Source organism: Larus michahellis, chromosome 13 (assembly GCF_964199755.1).
Source record: "Larus michahellis chromosome 13, bLarMic1.1, whole genome shotgun sequence".
Lineage (NCBI taxonomy): Eukaryota > Metazoa > Chordata > Aves > Charadriiformes > Laridae > Larus > Larus michahellis.
The window spans coordinates 9,530,256-9,553,379 of NC_133908.1; the positions used below are offsets into that span (position 1 = coordinate 9,530,256).

The window sequence follows — 23,124 nt, forward strand, 5'->3', positions numbered from 1 at the left end:
AAAAGACTGAGAGAAACCAGAGGGTGTAAGCCCTAAGGGATGTTTCTTCATGAACCAGGGTGGGAGTTGACTATTTTTGTATCTACAAAAAAAGGTGATATATTGCTACCTTCAGTTATTCAGCCTATGGAATTACGCATGTTCCTAAGCAGAGATCACATTGTGTTCTGTTGAGGAAACAAGAAGAGTCCTCTTTTCAGAAAGTAGAGCTGAAATTAAGTATATTATATCGTTGTGCATCCTCTTAAATGCAAATTGAAACATCCTGGCAGGATCAGTACTTAAAAAAAAAAAAAAGAAAAAAAAGGCAACAACAGCAAAGAAAACAACAGCCCCCTCCAAAACCACAGGTACTGTGCAGATAAACTGATGTGAAATCATTAGCTAATGTGAGAGAGGAGGTTTTTGTTTCTCGCCATATTTGAAATACCTGCATACAGTGGGGAAGTCCTCTCGGGAAGTTTCCTGTCCCATGCTCAAAGGAGAGTGCTGGGGATGGTAATTACAGGGTGTTTCCTTGCAGTGTCCAACTGTTCTTTCAGATTTAGCCTGTATGTCCTGATGTGGTCACAATACAAGGTAATAATGGATTTTAGGTCATTTAGGGAAGAAAAGAGCAGAAAAATGATAATAAAAACACTGAGCTGCTCCAGGTATAAAGTATTTATTTTTTAGCTTGTGTTGCAGTAACAACTAGACAGAATTTAGGTTTTTTGTGCTGAGGAAGGAACTGCACGCACATGCAGTAGAGACGTAATATCAACCTGAAAGGACCAGCTATGTAACTTTTTTTAGCATGCAATCTGCTTGTGCTGCTAATTCTCACAAGACACTCTGTGCACTTTATCTGATGAACTTTTTATTGGGAACACTTCTGTTTTTGTACAGTATATGAGATTCTTCACCTATTCCAAGTATCTCTTCCCAGGATATTACCAATGAATCTGATCTGTCTCCCTTCTTCAGGTGGAAGAGTAAGGTATTACTTAAGATACGTGAAGTTCTTCACTTTCAATGACTATGGTATCAGTAATGCTACTTGCTATTTATACAATTTAAAGCCCTCAAGTCTTAAATTTTATATGTGGCACCTCTGTGAACCATATGTAATTTGGGAAAACACTTTTAATATGTCATTTTAATGCTTTTGCTTTCCTTCACTTTCAGTGGTTTGTCTTGGTTGATTTATTCCTGGATATTTCCTAAAGTGCCAGGCAGTAAAAGTCTGTACATTCTGTGATTTGTCTGAGCAACTCAAACCATTTTTCAGGGACCAGGAAAAGGGGTCTTAAGTGTTTGTAAACTGCATGCATAGATATGTAAAGAAGCTTAGTTTAATTTGTAAAACAAGAAATAGTAATATAAATTAGATTAAGTGATCAGTACTTTGCTGTTCAGTCTTAATTATGTATTTGTTGTCTTCCAAATATGGGTTTAATCCTTATCTTTGTTATGTAATGACACACCAGTTGGTAGTGATCTGTGGATCATGGCAACTAGGCGTGGAAATGTTTGCTCAACTGTTTATTCCATTTATCCTGTGATTTGATTATTATCCAAATAGGACAACGAGAGACAGCTAGTATGTTCAGGAATGCTTCCCTATGAATGGCTGATGTCAAGCTTTAAATGACCTGCCTTTATTATGCATGCACTCGGTTAAAAAAAAAATCCAGTACCTCTTTTACATGCCAGTTTATTGGAAAGGCTGTGGATTAAAATGGAGACATAGAATAGCTTTCCTGTGAAAGTAATATTAAAAAAGTAAGATGGAGTTTCAGAAGAAAGGTTGGAGGCTTTGTTTTTTCCATTTTAACTTTTAAAGGGTAACATAATCCTTTCTTAAGGTTTTATTAGTTTGTTTGGGTACTTTTGCTTCCATTTTGTAATGATGGGGTGAAAAAAAGAATTTCGCTTTGGATTGACCTGAGAGAATTGGTTTTGATTAGTTGGGGGGGGAGCTGAAAAATTAGTTATTCACGCAGATTTAGAGTAAAATATACTGAACTGTGACATCAGTTCGATAAATTAGCCCTACTGAATAAAATGCAGTGGCCAGCGCATGTTCCAAATGCAGCTTAAATCGGGTAATGCCGTTCTGCTGGTTTTCTGCTTGCAGACAAATCCTACCATCTGTCTTGCTCTACCTAGTAGATACTGCTTTTTATTCTGTAGACATACAATTAGAGAACATCATCTTTTAATCTGTTATTTACAAGCAGTGATGTGAAGCATCAGTCAATTATACAATTGCAGAATCCATTTGGTACAGATTTAACATATACAATTTAATGTGTTTGCTTGCAGTAGGATTTGGTCTTAACTACACACAAGCATAGATACTAAAAATGAATTAAACTATTCCAAATGTGCATATGGATTCACATGTGCAAATATACACCAAGATACTCATGAGGATAATTGTTTTGAATGCTCAGAGAACCAGACTCTAAGAGCTCGCTATGACAGGGACTTCAATTTGTGTTCTTTATAAGCGTGAAGACCTGCTTGGCAAAAAATATATCTGTAATTTGTTTTAAATGTAGGATTATTGGTTCTGAGCTTTTTATTGTATGTTTTTCACCCGTACTTCTGAAATCTTTTGTTCAAAGCTTCTCAGTGGGACTAGAGTGCAAAACTATTCTTGTCCAAGTAGCAGGGATTTTTAAGTATCCAAGATAATTGCAGGGTAGGGGAAAATAATCTTGAGCTCTCAGTGCTGCTTGTGCAGCTCCCCTGTAGTCTTTATTGCTGATGAATTTCAAACATCCTCCACATTCTCCAGGAGGAACTTTCCTGCAATTAAATAGCCAGAGTCCTTGACTTCACGTCTCATGGCATCCCCCTCAGAGGATTCTAACTGTGGCACCCAGGTATAACATTCAAATTTCTAGTCAGGCTTCAAGAAAACAAGGTATTTAGCTGAGGCAGATTTTAATATGACCTTTAGAATCTGCGAGGAGATGTGAAACTGGCTCAAAATTGACAGAACAAACTCCCAAAGAAAACATTGGAGACTTCCTCAAGCAGGAAAAAAAGAAAACAGTTCTAGTTTATCTTTCTATTTTTAGGTGTTTACAGAGTGTCAAACACTGTAGCATCTATATCAGTATCAGTTTATCTAGAAACCACTTTTAAATAGGTATGAGAAGGAAGAGAAAGAGGATGATTTGAGAAGGAAGAGAAAGAGGATGATTTGAAAAGGTGGAATCAGTTTCTGAATAAGACTTTGGAGATTTGCATGAGCAAAAACTTTCCCTGGATTCAGTTACATGAATACTAGGTGAGTTCAGGAGTTCATGCCCTTTGGATAGGGAAGATGGCTGGATAGGGAAGAAAAATGTTATTGAGCCATAAAATAATAATTTCAATCCTCTTAACTCTTCTGACTATTACACTTCTGAGAAAGTTGAAAGAATACGCTGGTTTATTTCCTGAAGAACAGAAATATTTTTAAAGATACAGTAATATGCCATGTATCTGTAAAATATGTTTCAAAAGGGGCAAAAATATTTCATTACAAAATAAACTGTCAAATTGCATGCTGGCTTTATTTAAAAAAAAAAAAATAATTCACAGCCCTGTAGAACAGTAAGTCACACTTTCAAAGGTATTTTAATTCTGAAAAATGCGTAGGATGCATTTTTGAATATTTTAAACTACTCGACCTGGTTAGTGACTTGCAGTGAAATTCTACTTGTGTCTTTAAGGTCTAAATACATTTGAAAAATTAACTTGTAAGTAAATAAATCAGCATGTTCCAAAGAATCATGCTGTGTCTCTCTCTTGCACTGGAAAAATCAGAAAAGTAGTCTCTTTTACAAGGGTTTGGGGGTTTGCCATGCTAACCCATTATTGTACTAGTGTGGGTGACTGAGCTGTGTCTGGGCTAAAGCAAGGGCAAGCAACGAGCTTCCTATTTGACATCGACCAAGGGCTTGAAACTGATGCTCAGGTTTCTGTGTGGTGATGGCTACAGGAGCTGCTAGACAATCTGGAAGGATCCTGCAGCTCCCTGCCACCAGAAGGAATTGGTCCCGCTCTCCAACAGCAGGGCTCTGGCATGTAACTCTGCCCTCCTGGGCACAGTCTTGGCACCTCAGCCAACGTCTTGCTGAGCCGATACAAGGTGCTAATTCACCAGAAAACGAGCCAGGAAAAAGTAGATTATTTCTGCCAATCTAGATGAGTTGACTCATCTCACCTGAAGGAAGAGATGACCACCCAATCTGGCTAGTGGAGAGAGCATTATTTTGCAACCGGGAGGAAGCAAAATGGGAATGAGAAGAGAGGAGCCACTTATCAGCGAGTTTTAGACTGGATCATCTCTTCCACTCAGTCACGATGTGGGAGTGGATTATCATGGCTAGTCCTGGGGATGATAAAGCAGCTGAGGTATAACTAGCTGCACACATAGCTGCTTTAGTTAGCTCTGCAAAACTTTCTTTAGAAAAAAAGTACATATTAATTTTTCTTCTACGGCATAGAGAGAGAGAGAAGTTACCATGCGTGATGCTATTAGAAATAGCTGAGAATCTGCAAGAATTCTATCAGGCCTGATAGAAATTTGGTATCATTCAATGGTCAGAATAAGATTCCTAAAAACCTGCCTGGTTAGTTATTCTGATGTTTGTGTGTCTTTTCTTTCAGGCACATTCTTTTTCTGAGGGACCTTGGCTTCCTACTTAGTTGACAAAAAGGATCCAGAATGTGTCAGGGTTACAGATGTACCTTATAGCAAAGAGAGAAAACTTAACATGAAGGATGAAGACCTCATGATTCAGGGGCTAATAAGAACACGTCAAGGAGGTTTTTGCTCATCTCCATTAATGAGTATAGCCTTTGTATTTGGGGAAAGCTGGTGAGATATCTTAGTGGTTGGACTGTACGTGTGTGTTTAGAACAGCTTTTCAGGACAGGAATTAAACCTTTGTTTCCTGAATCTTCTAAGCAGGAGGACCCTATGGGTTCAGGACACTGTGCATTCCCATGTTCGTAGTATGTCTATACCAGAGGCTGTAGTGAAGAACAGAAATAGCCAAGAAGCAGTGTTAATTAGGTCTGTGTTCCATGCTACCAAAGTCAGATTCTTTGTTGTATCTGTGCTTGCATGTGTATATGTGTCTATACATATATATTTTTATATATATATTGTGTGGTGCCCTCCAATTTCTAGACTTTTCAGGTACAAATACCCATTAATATCTTCACTTCCTTCTGAGAACACGCTCAAATATTTTTAAGTTGCACTTTATTTAATGAATGTAAAATGGGTATCTATTTAGTGTATTGCTAGTATTGCTAGTTTTATAGACATTCCTGGAAATTTACTGCATGTACCAGCATTAAGGTGTTATTTAAATAAGACTTAAAAAAAATTAAATCTTTTTGTCTTCTTAGTGAATGTAGCAATAGAAGATCAATATTGTAATTGTTGGTTGCACAAATTTGGTGTTAGGCACACAGCCTACAGCAAGGTGTAGAGGCATGATATGGATTAAAAAATTTAAAGTGAATTTTAAAAAAACATACTCTGCAGGGGGGAATGATCAACCAGCAGCCACAGACGCTTTTGTGCTGCAGTTCATATTCCACTGGAATTGGATTAGGGTAATATAGACATGGCTTGTCTCATAAAAAGCTGGCAGCAGAAACTGGTCTATTACTTTTGCTGAGTCAGGTGTTAATTTAATGCTTGGAATTTTTTTCCTCCCATCAATAATGGCCTGGTAGCAGAACTGCCGCCTCCACATGGTCCCTGGTATCTTTGCAGAAAATGAAGGGGGAATTTTGCAGACATTTGAGGCAGAATCTGATCGGCTTCTGATTGTCTGAACAGAGTCTGCTTAAGCAGTATGAGGCTGTTCCATGCACAGTCCTGTATTTCTGTCTCTGTCATGAGGAATTTCACAATTGATGTTGGACTCCTAGCACTCTGTACTCTCCACTACCCAGCCTTAATTTCCTTTTATTGGTTCCTAAACATAATTACACTAGAAATTTTATATAAGTCAAGATACTCTTGGCAAGAATTTCAGCTTTATAAGTTTGTGGGGCTTTTGGGTTTGGGAGGGGTGTGTGTGTTTGGTTTTGTTATGATTTTTAAATCTTTGAAATCTTCGTTGCTTCTTTCTTCCTCTGCAAGTAGAGGCATAGGAGGGAAGGGGGAACAGAAATGGAGGCACAAACTGTTGCCATTGAAAGCCTGAGAAATCTTTCAGTACGTTGGACATTGAAGCACTCATTTCTTTCACTATTAGCACACCTTGAGCTATAAGTGGATAGCACCTAGCCTACTTCTTTGTTAAAGAGAGAGCCTATCTTTTTATGTTTCATTAAATAAATACATTAAAAAATGCAAAAAAAGACCAAGAGATGGTGTGTGTCAAGATGGCCCAGTGAGTTAGCAATGAAAGCTCTTTGCTGTAAGCAGTGACACACTCAAGGGAGTGATGGATCTTATCGTTTCTAGTACCTTTTATTCCTTGCATCACATGCAGTTGATGGATTTGGGACAGCCCTCTGTGTGATTATTGATGTTTTGCATCTGGAGTGTCAGAAAAATTTTCCTAGCCACTCTTTTCCCTATCCCACAGTAGTTAACATGACTGTAGGTTTGGGTTTTGTTTTTCTGTTTTTCTTACTGTAAACTTTGTGGTGCCCATCACTGCTTTGCCCTTTTATGTTCAGGCTGACATCAGATCTTGTGTGAAACAGTGCCATATCCTTTTATCTTAATATTTTTCTCTGTAATTATTACTTTGCTGCCTTTTCAGGTGGGAGCTTGCCTTTGTTTTATGATATTTCTCTGATCATTTTTGGATCACTTGGTAATATAAAGGTGTATGTGTTCCTCTGTGGACCTTTTATTTAAATGATTTCTTTATCTGCCTGTCAATGTGAATAATAAAATAACTTCAGGATAGTTCATCTGTCTCCTAACGAATGATGAGGTGTAGTCTGTCCTGATATCAATGATTAATTTTCAAAAGTTTCTTCAAACTTCAGTAAAATGGGATATTTAAAGAAAATATTGTGACACCAGACTATAGAGCTGTTGTCAAAAAGACCTTATCTGACTGATAATCAGGCCCATTAAGGCAACTGGAATTCCTGGATTGATACAGCAACTGGAAGTATAATCTGCATCTGTTAGCATGTATTAAGGATGAGCACTTATAAACCTATCAAATCAAATAACAGAGTTAACGTATGAAAAGTGCTGGATGAGTATATGACCTTTAATGATCCTTGGAGTCATGCATATAAGTTTATGCATGCCAACATCAGATGCCTACTCTCACTGCAGACGTGGAGGCATGGAAATCCTTTGATGTCATGATTCACCTTTCAGACTTAGCATTTATGGCAGTGCGGAAGGAGTTTCTGACAGACAGGCTTGTGAAACTGATAGATTCATTTCAGTTTTAGTTTATTGTCCTGCTTTTGAAGCATCAGATAGTGGCTTATGTTAAGACTGATGATTGTTTCTGTAGTGCCAGTTGCTTTGTCTGGTGGAGCAAGAGCTCCCTTTCTAGGGGACCATTTTCTGAATGTTTGTAACTTCTACATTTCTCTGTAAAATCATAGGATGGTTAGAGTTGGAGGGATCTCAAGGGTTATCTAGTTATACCCCCCCACCATGACCAGGGACACCTTCCACTAGACCAGGTTGCTCAAAGCCCCATCCAGCCTGGCCTTGAACACTTCCAGGGATGGGGCAACCACAGCTTCTCTGGGCAGTCTGGTCCAGTGCCTCATCACCCTCACAGGAAAGAATTTCTTACTGTATTTCATTAGGAGGTTTTCTTGCTTTCCCACTCAGGTCATGGAAGCTTCTTTGTGGAGTTAACAGAGAAATTGCAAGATGGACTACAAGATTGCTCAAGAGGAGCAATGTAGCAGGATTGATAACGCAGAAGCAAAAGTGGTTAAGTCGTGCTTTGCTGGGCAGGCTGTAACATGGCCTTGCGCAAAGGAGTCCAGCTGCTGTTTCAGCAAAGTATTAACTGACTTGTCTTTCTGCGCAGGAATAGTCTAATGACATTTAAGCACATTATGTCAGAGAGCTTCCTTCCTTGCAGGACTCAGCACTTAAGAAATTCTTTCTGTTTCTGACTGCAGAAGCAATGCTTGATAGTTTTCATAAAAAGAATGGTTTGCAAGGATGTATTCCTCTTAGGAATGATGGTACAAATGATTTGCCTGCATCTGTGCAAAGTTTAATTTGCTTTATTCAGCATCTGCTTTGTGACTGTCATTTAATGTATGTTGCACTCTCTAACAATACTCCAACTTCTTTAAAATTCTCTTATAAGAAATGAGGGCTCACCTTTTTACAAAGAACCTCTTCTACATAGTCTGTGGCCTTGATGTTCAAGTAATCTTTCCCTTTCTTTGTAACAAGCTCCACACACACATGCAGAACTGGAACAAGAGTTGTAATAACTTGGGGAAAGGGGTAGATGTTGTCAGGTTAGGAACAGCATTGTTCTCAGAAAGAATGATAATTTCCCAAGGATGAAACGGTTACAGAAAATGTTATAAAGTGAAGCAGGCAGAGCAGTCTGAAATGCTAATAAAGAAAGGACTTAAAAAGAAATTGGTGACTTTTGGCTTTGAAGCCATTTTTCTTTTTAATTTGCTGCAGATAAATGCATGACTCCTGGCTTCCAGGGTTCTATTTTTGTTTTCCTATTTGTGACACTTCGATTTAGCCTTATTGCTGTTCTGTTGGTACTTGCCCTTTAGAATGATGGTATCTGTTACAGAAAGCATGAGATTTTTTTTTGGAAACTCTAATGCTGTGACAACTCTAGGAGGAAAGATTAGGGTTTCTGCTGCCAGATAGGCTGGACTCTTTTATTTCTGTACTGGTATGGAAGATAGACATTGATACTCCTCTTCCAAGCAAGTAGGTGAAGGATGATGGGAGGTCAGTGCTCCAGTGTGACTAGTGATGGTAATGTGTCAATCATTATTTCAGCCTTATTCTCTATACAGAGCTAATATGATCACTGAACACTTCTACATATAATAATATCTTCATAAGGAAATACTTAGTTGTAAGGAATAGGTCATATTCAGGATATGAAAACTTACCTGTTGCATTGTTCCTGTGAAGCGTAGGCAGGAGCTCACCATCACACTGTGTCTCTGTGCTAGAGATGTAATGGCTCAGCTTCCTCTGTTACCTGTTTGTGGGTAGAGATGTTGAACGAGAGTTTCCTTTTTTTGGCTGATACGACAAAGTAGTAGAAGACTACAGGAAAACCTGTCTGATTTAGTCCTCAGCCCACCCCGCCCCTTACATTTTCAGGTTTTATCAAAAAATTGCTGTTGAAAATATTTTTGAAATGTTCATATTGAATACTGACTACAGAGAGGAATTAGTGGTTTATGACTGGTTTCTAGCCCTGAATGCATGCTGTCTTTATGGCTTTTGGTAAATCCCATTACTATTTTGGCTTCAATTTCCCATTCTTAAAACCTTGTCTATTAATTTCAGGCAAATACTGCTCCTTCTGATGAAGTCTGGTTTCAGTTAAGGTTTCTGGTTGCAGAAGTAATGAAGACTTAATAATATAATATAAATGCCCAGAATCGATGCTAAAATGAGATGCTCACTAGGGAAAAAAGCTATCCTACCCAACAGGATACCAAACAGTTTACTTTTGGATGCATATAATGTAGTATAACCTAACAGAAAATTAGTCTTGCAGCTTTTGGTTTAATTTCTTGTCAGGGAATAACTCCAGCGTGCAATTTTCAATGTGGATATCTGTGCGATAGATTCATGTGTTTATAGCATCAAGCCATTAAAATACTTTCCTGACTCTGTGTTACTGTACAGATTAGGTGTGTGGCTGTGTGAAAATGGTTTCAAAGAAAATCGTCTGCAGTAAGATCCTGGGTGGGTTTGCAGGTTTTTGAGCGTGTGGTGCAGTTTGCTTCTTCCTGTGGGTTTCGTTTGTTGCCCTCCAGCGCATCTGAGCTGTTGATGTTCTTTACAGCCTATTGCGCTGTGCTGTTCTGTATCTACAGTGCTCCCTCCCCCTGGACTTCTGTTGAGCACCACTGCAAAGTGTAACCAATGAACAACCTCATTGCTTTTAAATGAGCAAAATGAGCAACTGCCACAGTGCCTGCATTGCCTTTCTTTCTGCCTGAGATCAAAACCTCCCATCAGTTTGTCACTGTGTCATAAAGCTGTTCTCAATAAAGTATAGCACTTAATCAAAAGCTTGAAAATGCAGTGCTAATTGTTTTAAGCAAATTGAAGCTACCACAAGACTGGCAGAAGAGGGAACGCAGTAAGTCATCCTTGGAAAGCTCCAGTTTTGTCTATTCATGTGTAAGGGCTGCATAGAAGGATGCTTCAACCTGAGAAATGAACATGACAAGCAACCAAAAAATCCTATAAGATGGAAATGATCCTACTTGGATATACATGTAACACGGTCTTAATTGATTCTGTCCATAGGAAGAGATGAATGCTGGCAGAGTAGGTCATCCCTCTGTTAAGAACCGACTGAGATACACCTGGGGATGGTGTTCACTATGATATAGCTTAACTTTAAACTGCCTCACTTCTGAGCACGAGCGGATTCAGCCGCTTAACTAGGTTAAGACTGAAATGTCTTGATTTTCCAAAAGCGGTCATGAAGTTTTATTGGAACAGACATCCTTGTGTCATTAGTTTCCAGATCTGCAAATAGATTCCGCTGACAGATCTATTTTTTTCTTTTTCCTAGAGATTTTGGCTAAAAAAATACTCCAATGCATAACAAACCTTAGGAGAGCAAAAATCTCCAGAAGGTTCGAGTAGAACAGCTGAAACTAACTAAAAAGGTAAAATTTCTGGCCAGACTGAAAAGAATCACTTTTCTCAATCCCCAAGGTACAGCAACAATCTTCATCTATTGTATTACCAGTCTGAGCTTGCAGCTGGTAAGGCAATCTTCCTAAGAAGTCATTCCCTTCGATCTACAAGAAAAAGGCGCTTTTTTTTTTTTAATAGTAGCATTATATAATTGATTGGAAGAGTGTTTTATTTCTCAGAAATGCTGGATGATTGTGGATTGAACAGTTTAAAAAATAAGGTAACTGTTAGGGCAATAAAGTCCCAAGGATCTGACAATATAGAATGAAGTTAGTGGTCTGGCAGATTTCTTCAATTTTCTGAAGCCATGGTCAATAACTTTGCAGTAAAACTGAGCTATGAATAGTGGTTTTGTCGTTGACTGAGAGCTGCTGTTACATGATATTAAAGAAATAAAGATTTAAGATTTTTAGCCAGACTGCATACAAAATTAATAGCCTAATGAAGAAAACAGTATAACCTTTTGGAAGGTAAATGCAACATGTTTACAATGTCATGTTCAGGGATATATCATATGCTCAAGCTTTGGCTGTGCAGGAGGAGACTCAATATGCTGCCTTTTTCTTGGATTTTTTCAAATTTCACTGACCTGCAAAGAATTTGCCGCCTCCATCAATGACAAGTATTTTTTAAACAGTGTCAGTTGGGGGTAGACTTACTAAAGAGAGAGCAAAGAAACCCACCCTACTACAGCATCTCTTCCCAGGTGGCCATGGATTGAAATCCTCAACAAACCATTCACAGCAGGAGAAGTCAAATACAGACTTAGCTGTAAAGGATTGAGAAGTAATAGCTCCTGGCATAAGCATAGCATCAAAATTAGATTTTGTTGGTTTGCTTCAAACCGTTGAAGATCATCTCCTGAATCCAGAGTGCTGTAACACCGCTCTGCAGTTGCAGTAGATTGTCCTCACCAGACCTTGCGGTGAAGGAGTTTACTCCAGTTGAGGGTCAGCTCCTCGAGGTTCAGTCGTGCTGTGAGGCATTGCTTGCTGCGGTCCTCTGGAAGAATCTGGTTTTTCCTCTGTGATGTCTCATCTTAAGATAAACTGATCTTACAGCTTGCCACAACTAATCAGTTCAGAGTTGAGTGGATCTCTATGGATTGTAGGAATCTATCCTTATGTGGATAGCCTAAACTCCTCAAAGTTTGTTTTAATCTGGTATCACTGCTTTTTCTATTGACACAGAGTATGAAGTACTCTGCGCCCTACACAGAGAACTAGGTAAAGGCTGGTTACTGTACTGCACTCGTGTACTTGGTTATTCTGCTGCCAAGTTTCCCATGTAGACAAGCCTTCAGATATAGTGGTACGGTAAAGATAAATGTCAGTTCCCAAATTTAACTGTATATTTTTTTTTTGTCTTGATGTTTTTTCCTGAACAGCATTTCAGTTACCAATCCTTTATTTTGTTTGACATATTTAAACTGAGAGATTCACTGTATGATTCCTGTCTTTATTCAGGTGGGTTATTCCTGTGGCATTTTGATTATGATGGTATAGATCTGATGTAATATTTAGGGCAGATGATACGAAAAATCTTTAAAACTCTGCTTTTATGCTGGGTCTCACCCAATAACACACAAAATTGTAATCTTCTGCAATTCTGCCTTTGTAAAACATGCATAATTTTTACAAAAATAGTCATGGCTGCAATTAAGGATGCTGATAGTTGGTTTTGTTTTTAATTTCCTATCCTTCAGAATCCTTAATAAACTTTCACGGTCAAAATCCAGATGGTACTGCAGAGCTCAGTGTAGTTTTTGAGATTTTTTTTTTTTTTTTTTCTGTTAGCGCTGATTATAACTCTCCCCAGATAAAAGTGTAAAATTGTTTGAATTTTTGGCCTTTGGCTGTTTGGAAAGCTGCTGTCAGCTTCCAGCATAAGCCAATTCATATTCAGTGCACATCCACAGCTTGATGGTAGAGGGAAGTGCAACAGGGAGCAGACCAGTTTGCCATTGCCCAAAAACTTAAAAACCAATGGACCCTGTCCTGTCTGGTGAGATTGTTTCCTTTCTTTAATAGGCAGTTCACCTCCTGGTTTTTTTTTTTTTGTTTTGTTTTCTTTTTTTTATTTGTGTTACTCTTCTATTCAGAAGAGTCATTGATTTACAAACTTTGATGAACGTTGTCCTGTGGAGATGGGGAATACAGAGGGAAGATTTTTAATCCCTTAGATAATTAAGCACTAAAATAAATGATTAAAAAATTATGAGCCGAAACACTCTGTTAGTTTTAATATAAAAATAATGTACTTTTCCCTGTGGAATGCAAGGGAGGGAGCTGCAATCAAAATAAGGGAAATAAAAAATTGAATACCCTGAGCTTTTTTCCTCTCTTTAAGTTGCCTCCTTGATGCCTCACTGTGTTTAATGGTGCTTTGCCAAGCTGTTGGGAGGAGTACAAAATGAGCGTGGAATTTATAAATGGGACATTAGATGGAGGAACGATGTTATGGGCTGGGTGATCTGAGGAGTACAACAGCAGAACAGATTTCGCCTTAGGGCTGGATAGGAGAGATGCATCCCTGCAAGTCTAAGTACTAGCAAAGCCATTTAGAGTTGTTAGAAATCTTTGTTGAGGGATTATCTAGAAAAAGGTCTTTAAAAACTTCATCTGCTCTCCCTGAATGTCTGGAGAAAGAGTGGGAGCTGAATGCTGAAGAGACCAAGGCTAAAATGAAGGGTGGTTTTGCATGCAAAGTATCTCTGCAGCTTACTCTTGATTAAAAACAAGCATAAAAGCCTTGGGTGTGACTTCCTCTAAATTCAGGCAAGATCTTAGCAGAATTTTCCACCTGTAGCAATCATGAGACTTCAGCCTTTTATTGCTGTTCCAGTTTGCAGTCTCGTATGATGATGTGTGCTGAGGCCATTTTCCTCATTCTTCAGGTGGAATTTATTTCTAATTCCAGCTGAGGTTTAAGAGTTGACATTAAACTTTTAAAAGTAAGGTTTTATTTTAATTGTTTATTGGGAGAGGAATTTCAGTTTTTCAAGATGAAGAGAAAGATTTCCAAAACTGTGAAACTCTTCTCTGCAATCCTTCCTGGCCTCTTTCATTTGGAGATCTGTGCCCTCTGTCTTGCATGATGGGGATCTGAATGATGCCCTTATCTGGGGTTTGTTTGTGTTTTGGGTTTTGTTTCATTGTTTGTTTGGTTGTTTTTGTTTTTTTTTTTTTTAATATCCAGCTGGTTTTGCTTTTCCATATAGAAAGTTCTTTCTCCAGTTTTCCAGTTTATTGTTTTGCATTACGTTAGTGCCTGGAGACCTTAACTGAGATCACAGCCTTGTTGCTGTAGGTGATGCTTTTGTATAAATAGTAACATAAGTCTGTTGCATTTGCAGTCTACACAGACAAAGGGTGAGGGGAAATAAATTGTAATACCATTATTTGTTGGACATAAAACAGCAGCACAGGAAAAATGACTTGTCTGAGACTGGGCAAAACCTATGGCAGAGTGAGATCTCCTGCATGCGCTGCTTCGTTGTGGAGGTGCCCTGACTGACATGCTGGTTATGGGTAGCATCGGTGTGGCGTCCTCTCCTGCAAAGGCGAATTCCCCTTTCAGGTTATACAGCCCGTAGGTACATAAGAAGATTGTTGCTGTGAGAGGCATTTTCCAGATGGTTTTTAGTGAACAGTTGTGGTCTGAAATCAGAGGGTTTTAGGAACTAACAATACCTTCCCACAGGATTTGAAGATAACAAGCCTCTTCTATTCTAGGATTTGCAATGAATTGCAGTACATAAATGGTGGATTGGTGGTTAGGAGTAACTACAGGTAGTAGTTACTGATAGCAGTTTAGGCCACCACAGTACTTGATGAGCAAACAAATATTTAGGTTGAATGCTAAACAAAAAATAAAGACTAGTAAAGCATTTGTGGACTAGACCTTGGGAAACTGGGTTGCCTTTGAATGCCATCTGTGGTAACCCTTTGTCACTTTTCTGAATAAAGGTAAGGATTCGAGTTTGCTATAGAAAAAAAAAAGGCAATTTATTTCACAATTACAGTGTGAAGACATAAGCACGAAGGTCAGGTGTTCAAACAGGAAAGGTCATTTTGTATTTGCATCTGTATGTTTTTAACAGTGTATGTCTTTGCTTTTCGGGACTGACAGTTCCTAGAAAGGATGGAGAGCGTATTCTTTAATATGATAGCCTGCCTCAGGTGATTGCTCGATGGCACAGTTAAAATAGATATCTTGCAGTAAGAGAGGCTCGGTGTCATTGAAAATGTTCTTTCAATGTGCAGTGATGTGCAGCCTACAGATAATGCAGTTGTATTAAGGAACAATGTAGGGTTAGGCAGCAACAGTGGCATGAATCCTGATAGTTATTTACAGAAAAAAACCTCTTTTCATAGATGAAGCAAAATAGAAGGGACTATAAATTGGATGCAAATAAAGCTTCTTTTGAAATCCTCTAGTACCAGAGTGTTGTAAAGGAGCTTTTGTGTAAATGATTATTGTGCTAACTATTCTTAAAGTGAAATTCAGCCTTGTGCAGGAAACCACTTAAAGTCCATGTATTGCTTGAGAGTGCTGAAAAGAAGGTTGAAGTGAACTCTAAGTGGTCCATGTGCAGTACTTGATGCACAATCATTGTATTGGTTTCCTGTACAGGTGCAGCTTGCTTTGGTGATGAAATTCCTTTTTAAATGTGCCTGCGCAGTGGTCTTATGTTGCACGTGCTGACTGGGTAATTTTGCTCTCCAACAATAAATGTATGTTGCAAGTGAAGGTGTGACCTTTGGCGTGGGTAAACCTACACAAGCTACTTCTTTTAATCTATCTGCCATGTAGAACAACGTATCATAGCCTATTGTTTTTCAAGCTAACTAGATAAATCATCATCTACCTAGGCTACTTCTGCATGGATTGGTGATGCTTGCTATTGCCACTAATATCAGCTACAGCTCTGTCAATCCCCTCAGTAAAGTCAACGAGGTTATATCATAGTATGACTTGAAGATCTGATCTTTTAAACTCTCCTTTCCTTTCAACAGTGACTGAAAGTCGAGGGATCCTGGAGAGTATACAGAGATTTTCTTTACTGCCAACTTACTTGCCCGTGACCTATCGTATCCACAATGCGGATGTTTCCTTCTTTCTTAAGGAAGCCAACCAGGATATTATGAGGAATTCTAGCTTGCAGTCCCGAGTGGAATCCTTTCTGATCTACAAATCCAAGAGGCCACCTGTGTTAAATGCCAGCTATGGACCTTTTTCAGTTGAACAAGTAGTGCCCCAGGACTTAATGTTGTCTTCAAATCCATTTGGATCTACTAACAAGTTCTCCTTTAATTGGAAACTTAAGGCCTTCATAATGAGTGACAAAATTTACCCAAGCAAGCCCAAAGTCCAGGTCCTGTTCTACATCGTGGGCAGGGACTGGGATGACTACAGCACCACAGAACGGCTGCCCTGCCTGCGGGTGTTTGCCTTCCGAGAGACGCGGGAAGTCAGAGGCAGCTGCAGATTGCAAGGGGATCTGGGGTTGTGTGTGGCAGAGCTGGAGCTCCTGCTGAGCTGGTTTAACCCCCCTACGGTTGTTGCTGGCCGTAAGAAACTAATGGAGCAGTCTGAAGGGAGCCCGGTGGAGCTTTACTATGCCATACAACCAGGAGATGAGAAAGGGGAATGCACCAAGGAGGATGTAAGGAAAAGTAATGGTATCCGACCAGGGCGCAATGACATTGATGAGTCAGGACCTCCCTTGCAGAGGATTGGAAGTGTTTTCCTTTACCAGACACATGCTGGCCCTTCTTTAAATGAAATGAGATTGGATAATAATATTGCCATCCAGTATACACCAAAGACTGTCAAGCAAGGTGACATTTTGACTTTCCTGGTATCTGTTGCTAAAAATTCAACAGAAGATCAATTCACACTGAGGTAAGGTTGTTTTGTGTTTCTTTAGTACCTTATTTTTTGTTTCTCTGCTCTTACTATGGGAAGTCACTTTCTCATGTATAAATTGCCTAACAATCCTTCAGTTGCTGCTCTACAAAAACTGTATTGCAGTTGGTTGACTCAACGCTTCTCCTATTGTTCAGTCTAATATTGTATGAATGGTCTGAGAGGTGATCTCTTTGAGTGAGAAAGGCTTTTTCTTGAAGTTGTCCTTTGAGTACTTCTTATAAAAATTGAAATAGTAGAGCTGGGACCTATCTATGTGCTAATAGGAGATAACATTTAAAGTCTCCTGAGCTGGAGTTTGCAGCGCTCCTAATCTCGCCATTGAACTCATGTTAAGATTAGCAAAGCTCAAATCCGCAAAGGTATTTATAGGAAGTGAGCAAGAATTAGGCATCTAAGTAGGATTTATATGCTTAAACATCTCTGCCCAACTTCTTGTAAGTCTGGTTCTGTTTTATAGGATGTTTGAGGTTCCTAAGTATCATTGATATACCAAAACCATTTCTGAAAATAAAAAATACCTGAGGGTGGTGGTGGTTATTTTTTGAATGTAACATGAGGTGCTGCATTGATTTACTTTGTTGCTTTCCAAGCACCTGCGGTATCACTATAGCTCACTATAACCACCAATATAATACGAGAAAGAGCAGCAAAGACTATGAGGCTGTATTGTAGCAAACTAAGAGCAGATGTGCATTGCATGCAAGTGAGACTGTCCAGTTGCCTTTTCTTTTCAAGCTTGCCACTCTGTGTTGCAGCACTATAAGCTAGGGTTGTGTGGCTGACTCATGGAAGATTGGTGGGTGTAGAGCTGACTTCATTCGTTTATCCCTTACCAATGACTCATGTCAGCTCTTTTAGCACTTGAGGTAAATGTCGTACTCTGGCTTCTGAGACTAAGAATGATTTATCTTGGGTGTTTGTCCTAGAAATGACCATTGGTGCCAAAGCTCACAAAGGCTCACAAGACACACCTCCAACAGAAGAGGTGTGTCATAAGAGGGAGCAGTGAACTCCCCACTCTTACAAATGTCACAGGTACACCATAGCCAACAGCTGTGCTGAGCACTAGAGAGGCTTGGTGCCTTCACCTAAGAAATTATATCCTACTCTGACTTGAAACAAAATACGCTCCCCTTTCTTTGGTGGTTATACATCTCAAACTCCAAAAATCTCTGGCCGTAGTCACCTAGATATGTTTCAGGACTCAGTTATTAAAATGGCACAGATTTGTAGATGCAACATTGTTGAACTTGGATGTATACCTCATACTGGAGTAAGGTGGAAGTCAGATTTGACTCTGCTGACGTAAGGGCGCAAACTAATCATTCTCTGTTGTGGTTTTTTTTTCTTTTTTTTTTTTTCTTTTTCTCTCCACTCCCTCTTCCACAGGAGATTTGTGGGGGGCTACTGGGGGAAGTGCTTTGCCATAAAATCAGGTCATTTTTACTTTGCAAGTGTGTAATAAATAAACTGAATAACCACCGCACTTAGTTGCTGACTCAAGGACAGTTATTTCCCAATCATGTAGTAGAGGGCAAACGCCAGTAGGATATCTACTCTCCTTACCATATCAGGTTTTCGTTTTCTGAGGCAATCTGCCTAAGATTTAAGTTCTTTCCCAAGTGACTAATTTCAAGACAGACAATCCGAGGTCCTCATAGTAAGCGTTCAGGGATGCCTTTCTATCTTTTTCTATACTAATGACTTTAAAGGGGTATTACTTCAGACATGCATGGAAACTTTTACTACATATGAAAGTTGTTTTAAATATAAACATTAAAACCATTTTCTATCTAAGAGAAAACTAAAGTAAGAATGTTTCATTGGTTTTACTCTGTAAATGCAGGGTCTTAGAAATATGACTTCAAAGCATCTATAATTTCGTGAGCTGTGATCAGTTGAAAGTACAGCTAGTTACAACCATGATAATTATATGTAGGTTTATAAAATTTTTAAAAATCTTGTTTTGTTTAAATTAGGATGAAAACTGAACAACTGAACTTTTATATGAATGCTACTAAAATTAATTTTCTGGAACAAAAAGGAAACAATGTGTTTGAAATTTAGCTTTTTATTTTGAGATCTAAGGTATCAAAACAAACAAAAGCTATAAATCGGCAGAAAATATCAGTTCAAAATGAAAAATGTGGCATATTCTTCTTCAAAAACATCAGTTTGCTCTTACCTTTTAAAAACATAAACTTCTGTAACATCTTGCTATTACTCATGTCACTTTCATGAGTTGTGATTTCTCTTGACCTGCTTTTCTAACAGTAACTGCCTTTCAGACTAGAATCTGCTGCAATATCAGAGTAGTTATACTATCTGTTTTACTGTGCTTCTAAAGCACCATTGCCTGTCTGTCTTTGATCTAGCTCCAGCATGTCTAAGCTTTTGTTTGGTTGTTTTCTCATCAGAATTGTAGTGTCTATGTTCTGCATTCGTTCCTCTACGACACGTTTGTAGCTTAATTCAGTTTTCAGTGGTTGCTAATTTATATGTATCTTCTGCTGTAAGGGAAAAAGCAACTACCAGCTAAGAGCAAAAATTGCGCTTGATTAAATGCTTTGTTTTAAATTCTTTTTTACATTGGGATCTCCTGTAAGCCCAGTGTCAGACAAGTTTCTACCACCTTTTTCATGGCCCTCTTTTAGGAGTCAATGTCACTCAAAGCAATGAGATGCTGAAGTAGCCTTTGACTGAAATAAGGCCCTATTTCAGGATTGGGAATCTGACATGTCAGTCTAGTATCTCCATTATCCATAACTAAATGATCTTTAAAGGTCCATTCAGCCCAAACCATTCTATGATTATGCTATATGGATTCTCTTTTGACATGGTCAACTACGCCAAACAGTGCATTTTTAGTACGCTGCCTGTTCTGATTCCAGAACAGACTCTCCAGCTGGCATTGTGTAAAAGCCATCAGAGACCTCTTCTGTGACCTGATGGAGTTTTAAGTCTCTAAAACTTTAAATTCTCTTGGTTTCTAGAGGTTCAGACATTGGGTCAAGGTAGATTGAAAGAAACTTCATCCAGTTAGAACATGTAAACATGAGGGCATGAACAGACACGTAAAAGGTCCTCCGTCCTGTCAGTTGAGATGGACCAAAAAGTGATCATAATACATAGGAAAGGATCACAGACCTTGTCCACTCAGACAGAAATGGTGAATTTAAGGAAAAAAACCTGCAGTTTGACGAGAGGAAGAGCAGTTTCTGGCCTCAGCTGTTACAGAGAAGGTCCCTCTGTATTTTCCAAATGATCCCTTTTTCCTGTACAATGTATGGATTTTCACCAAACAATGGCCAGTTTGTATATTTCTAAATGAAAAAACTATGCCTGTTATGCAATATAAGCTAGATGGGAAAAACGCAGGATTGCTCATTAAAACCCACTATGTGGTCAGGGTGCTTCTAAGGGCTATAGAGGAAGTAACATGTTTCCAGATGCCTTGTTTCAGCAGACTGATTTTTGACAGGCCCCTTCAGAAGCAAGACTTAGCTCTAACAAACTTCTGTCTCTTCCCAATTTTGGGTTTCCAGGGTTTGGAAGGGAATCCCAAGGGTGTAGATAAAACCTTGCTCTAGATCCTTAGTTTGTGAAGACCATAAATGAACTCTGTGGGTATCTGTTGTAGCTGGCTAATAAGAGGCTAATATAGCTAGCGCTGCCAGCTGTTCTCATGTAATAAGCACCTCAGAATTCTTGCAGATACAGATTTGGTACCCAATAATCCATAAACTTCCAGTGGGACTTTAAGCAAGTCAGTTAATCTGCGCAAGTCAATTAATCTGCCTCCCTCTCCTTTCCCCTTCTCTAACCTGGGAGTGCTGGGAATAGTGACTACTACGATGTTGTGTCCTCTATGCAGTCCTGCTTCTTGGAACAAAAAGTGGAGTGCTGGTGGCTGTTGTGTGCTGTATGGATATTGTCCTTACGGTTTCTGCTCCTATATTGTAAATATCAATAAAGCCAGCATGTGCGGCATCTATCTGGTCTCTTCTCACTCTGATCTCCTCTCTGATAAAGGAAAGTGCCCACCTCCACCCCCCCCCCACCCCTCCGCCTTTTGTGAGAAAATGGTATTAATTTTTATTTTGAAGCAGTCACTTATTTTTAGAAGCTCTACCTTGAGTGGCAGCAAGACTTGGAACTGTATTCATAAAGTGAGGCCAAGGGCTGCTGGCAAAATGCTTTTACCATTGCTTTTGCTCCAGTGGACTGGAAATCATGGCTTGAACAGATGGAAAATATAGGATATACAGGTCAAAAAAGAAGAAGCATCCATGCAAAGCAACCAAAAGGCAAAAATTACTCATTGCTACTGAATATTTTTTGTTTCAAAGCAATTATCTTTAGAGTAAACTCTATCGCTTTTGTAATAGGAAATTGGCTCCAAGGGGAACCTCCTAGAAAAACTGGTAAATACTAAAATATATAGGGAAAGGTACCTTTAGTGTGTGGGTTTTTTTTTGTTTTTTTTACTCATACTGCTGTTCTGCGCAATGGAAGATTTAGAGTCATGAACATGAAACTGATGAACTGTTTTTAATTTTGTGAAAGAGTTGGACCGTAAGGGCCAAGGTCTAGGTTTTGTTTTTTAATGAACCAGAGAAATTAAAAATATTTGTCTTGACTCTGGGTGTGAGAGTTAGAGGAAAGGAAAGAAGGTGATAAAATGTAAATGATGGATAAATACAGAATACTGCTGTAAGCACTGGGTTGTAAGCTTGGACTAAAGCACTAAGCCTTAAGAAACTGAATGATTTCTCAATTTAAATTGCACACTTGCTTCCTCTTTGGTCTTGTCCAAGTTACTTAACCTCTCTGAAGCCGTTTTATCACTGCTATTATCAACAATTATTTGAAGATGACATACTGTGTACAAGCAATTATATCTTCCCAGTGAAGCAATATTAAATGCCTTTATAAAATAAGTGATTGAGTATCCTGTGCCTTTATCCTATTATCTTCTCTCCTTTTGAGTGCAAATTAATTATTTGTTGTATTCTTTGTAACTGGCCACATGGGAGAGTTGTGTGCAGAGAGACAAATGGTGCGGTACATCGTAGCCCACAAAACACTGCTGTAGAGCCCATAGCCATACCTCTGGGATCAAAGGCAAACCTCGGAGTCCCTGAGGCTGACCAGCCCTGGACACACAGCCTGTGCAGTCCCAGAGACTGGTTTGTCATCTTTTTGCATGCTGATGACCAGAAAAGGCTGAAGACTTCTATCCTTCCCATTAAAATGGGTTGAAAGATCCTTGAAGTTTGTGGAAAATACTCTATTTTGTTTCACCATTTTTCTTCAAATTTCAAGGTATGTATACAAGGAAACTGAAATTGAAATCTTTATCTGAAGTTTTTGCCTAGAATGGAAAACATATGAAGTATTATTTCATGCCAGTCCTTCAAAATACTTTCAGTAATTAATGCTTCAAAGCTTATAGTGGTTATGCAATTACAGTTCCTGTTTGCTGCAAGCCCAAATTACTGCTGGTTATTAACATTGTGCTGTTACATACATTACAATTAATATATGTAGGGATGCCATAGTTTTCCAAACTTAGCAACATGGTTTTCTGAATCTACAGTGTAGATACAGTTCTCTTTTATTAGCGTGTTTTTGCTGAGACTAATAAATACAACCTTCCTGTTTGCTTGTTTGTTTTAAGTTGACACTATTTATACTTTCTGCTTGCAACCTTTTAAATTTGTTTTCCTGTTTCTGGAGATGAATCAACAAAGAAATGATAGAGATGGAATTGCCTTAAGGTACTTAATGTCAGGCATAGATATATTTACAAGTGAAAAAAGATGTAGCTTTTTTTTATTTTACAGCTTTTCAATTCATAATTATACTTAGTGAATCCTCTGTGCTAAATCATATACAGTTGTTACCCTTAAAGAAGTAAATGAAGTTCTGACAGCAACTGAGGATTATAGATCCTCTAGTTTCTCAAACCTGATTTGATCCCCCACCCCCGAAAAATCTAGAAAAACATTCTTGTCACTTGTTCATTCTGAAATGGAATCCAGGATACCAGAGTTTACCTGGACATTAGAAAATGTGCCTTTTTGTTGCATCCATCTCTTTTCACGTTGTGATGTGGACTTTGTCAGAAACTGACCATAGGGCTGAGAGTGCCAGTGTCAGACAGGGCAGGGTGAAGCATCCTGGTGCGCAGGGAGGGATGCAGGATCTAATGCTGCGTCCATTTATGAGAAGTGTGTTCTGTTTTTAGTTTAAACTGCAATGTAGTTTGTGTTGCTATTGTTGCATGCCTTTTCTCTAATTTGTAG

General features: G+C 38.8%; 1 protein-coding gene across 3 annotated transcripts in view; it reads left to right on the plus strand.

The window, feature by feature from the left end:
• TMEM132D (transmembrane protein 132D) overlaps window positions 1-23,124 on the plus strand; it is a 280,697-nt gene that overhangs the window by 58,647 nt on the left and 198,926 nt on the right. For 2 of the 3 annotated variants that reach the window (XM_074606267.1, XM_074606266.1), the window contains exon 2: window positions 15,901-16,789. In XM_074606267.1, coding sequence (XP_074462368.1) covers window positions 15,901-16,789 — 889 coding nt within the window. Of the gene's footprint in view, window positions 1-895; window positions 980-15,900; window positions 16,790-23,124 lie in introns of those variants that run through there. The other variant, XM_074606268.1, reaches the window with a different exon arrangement.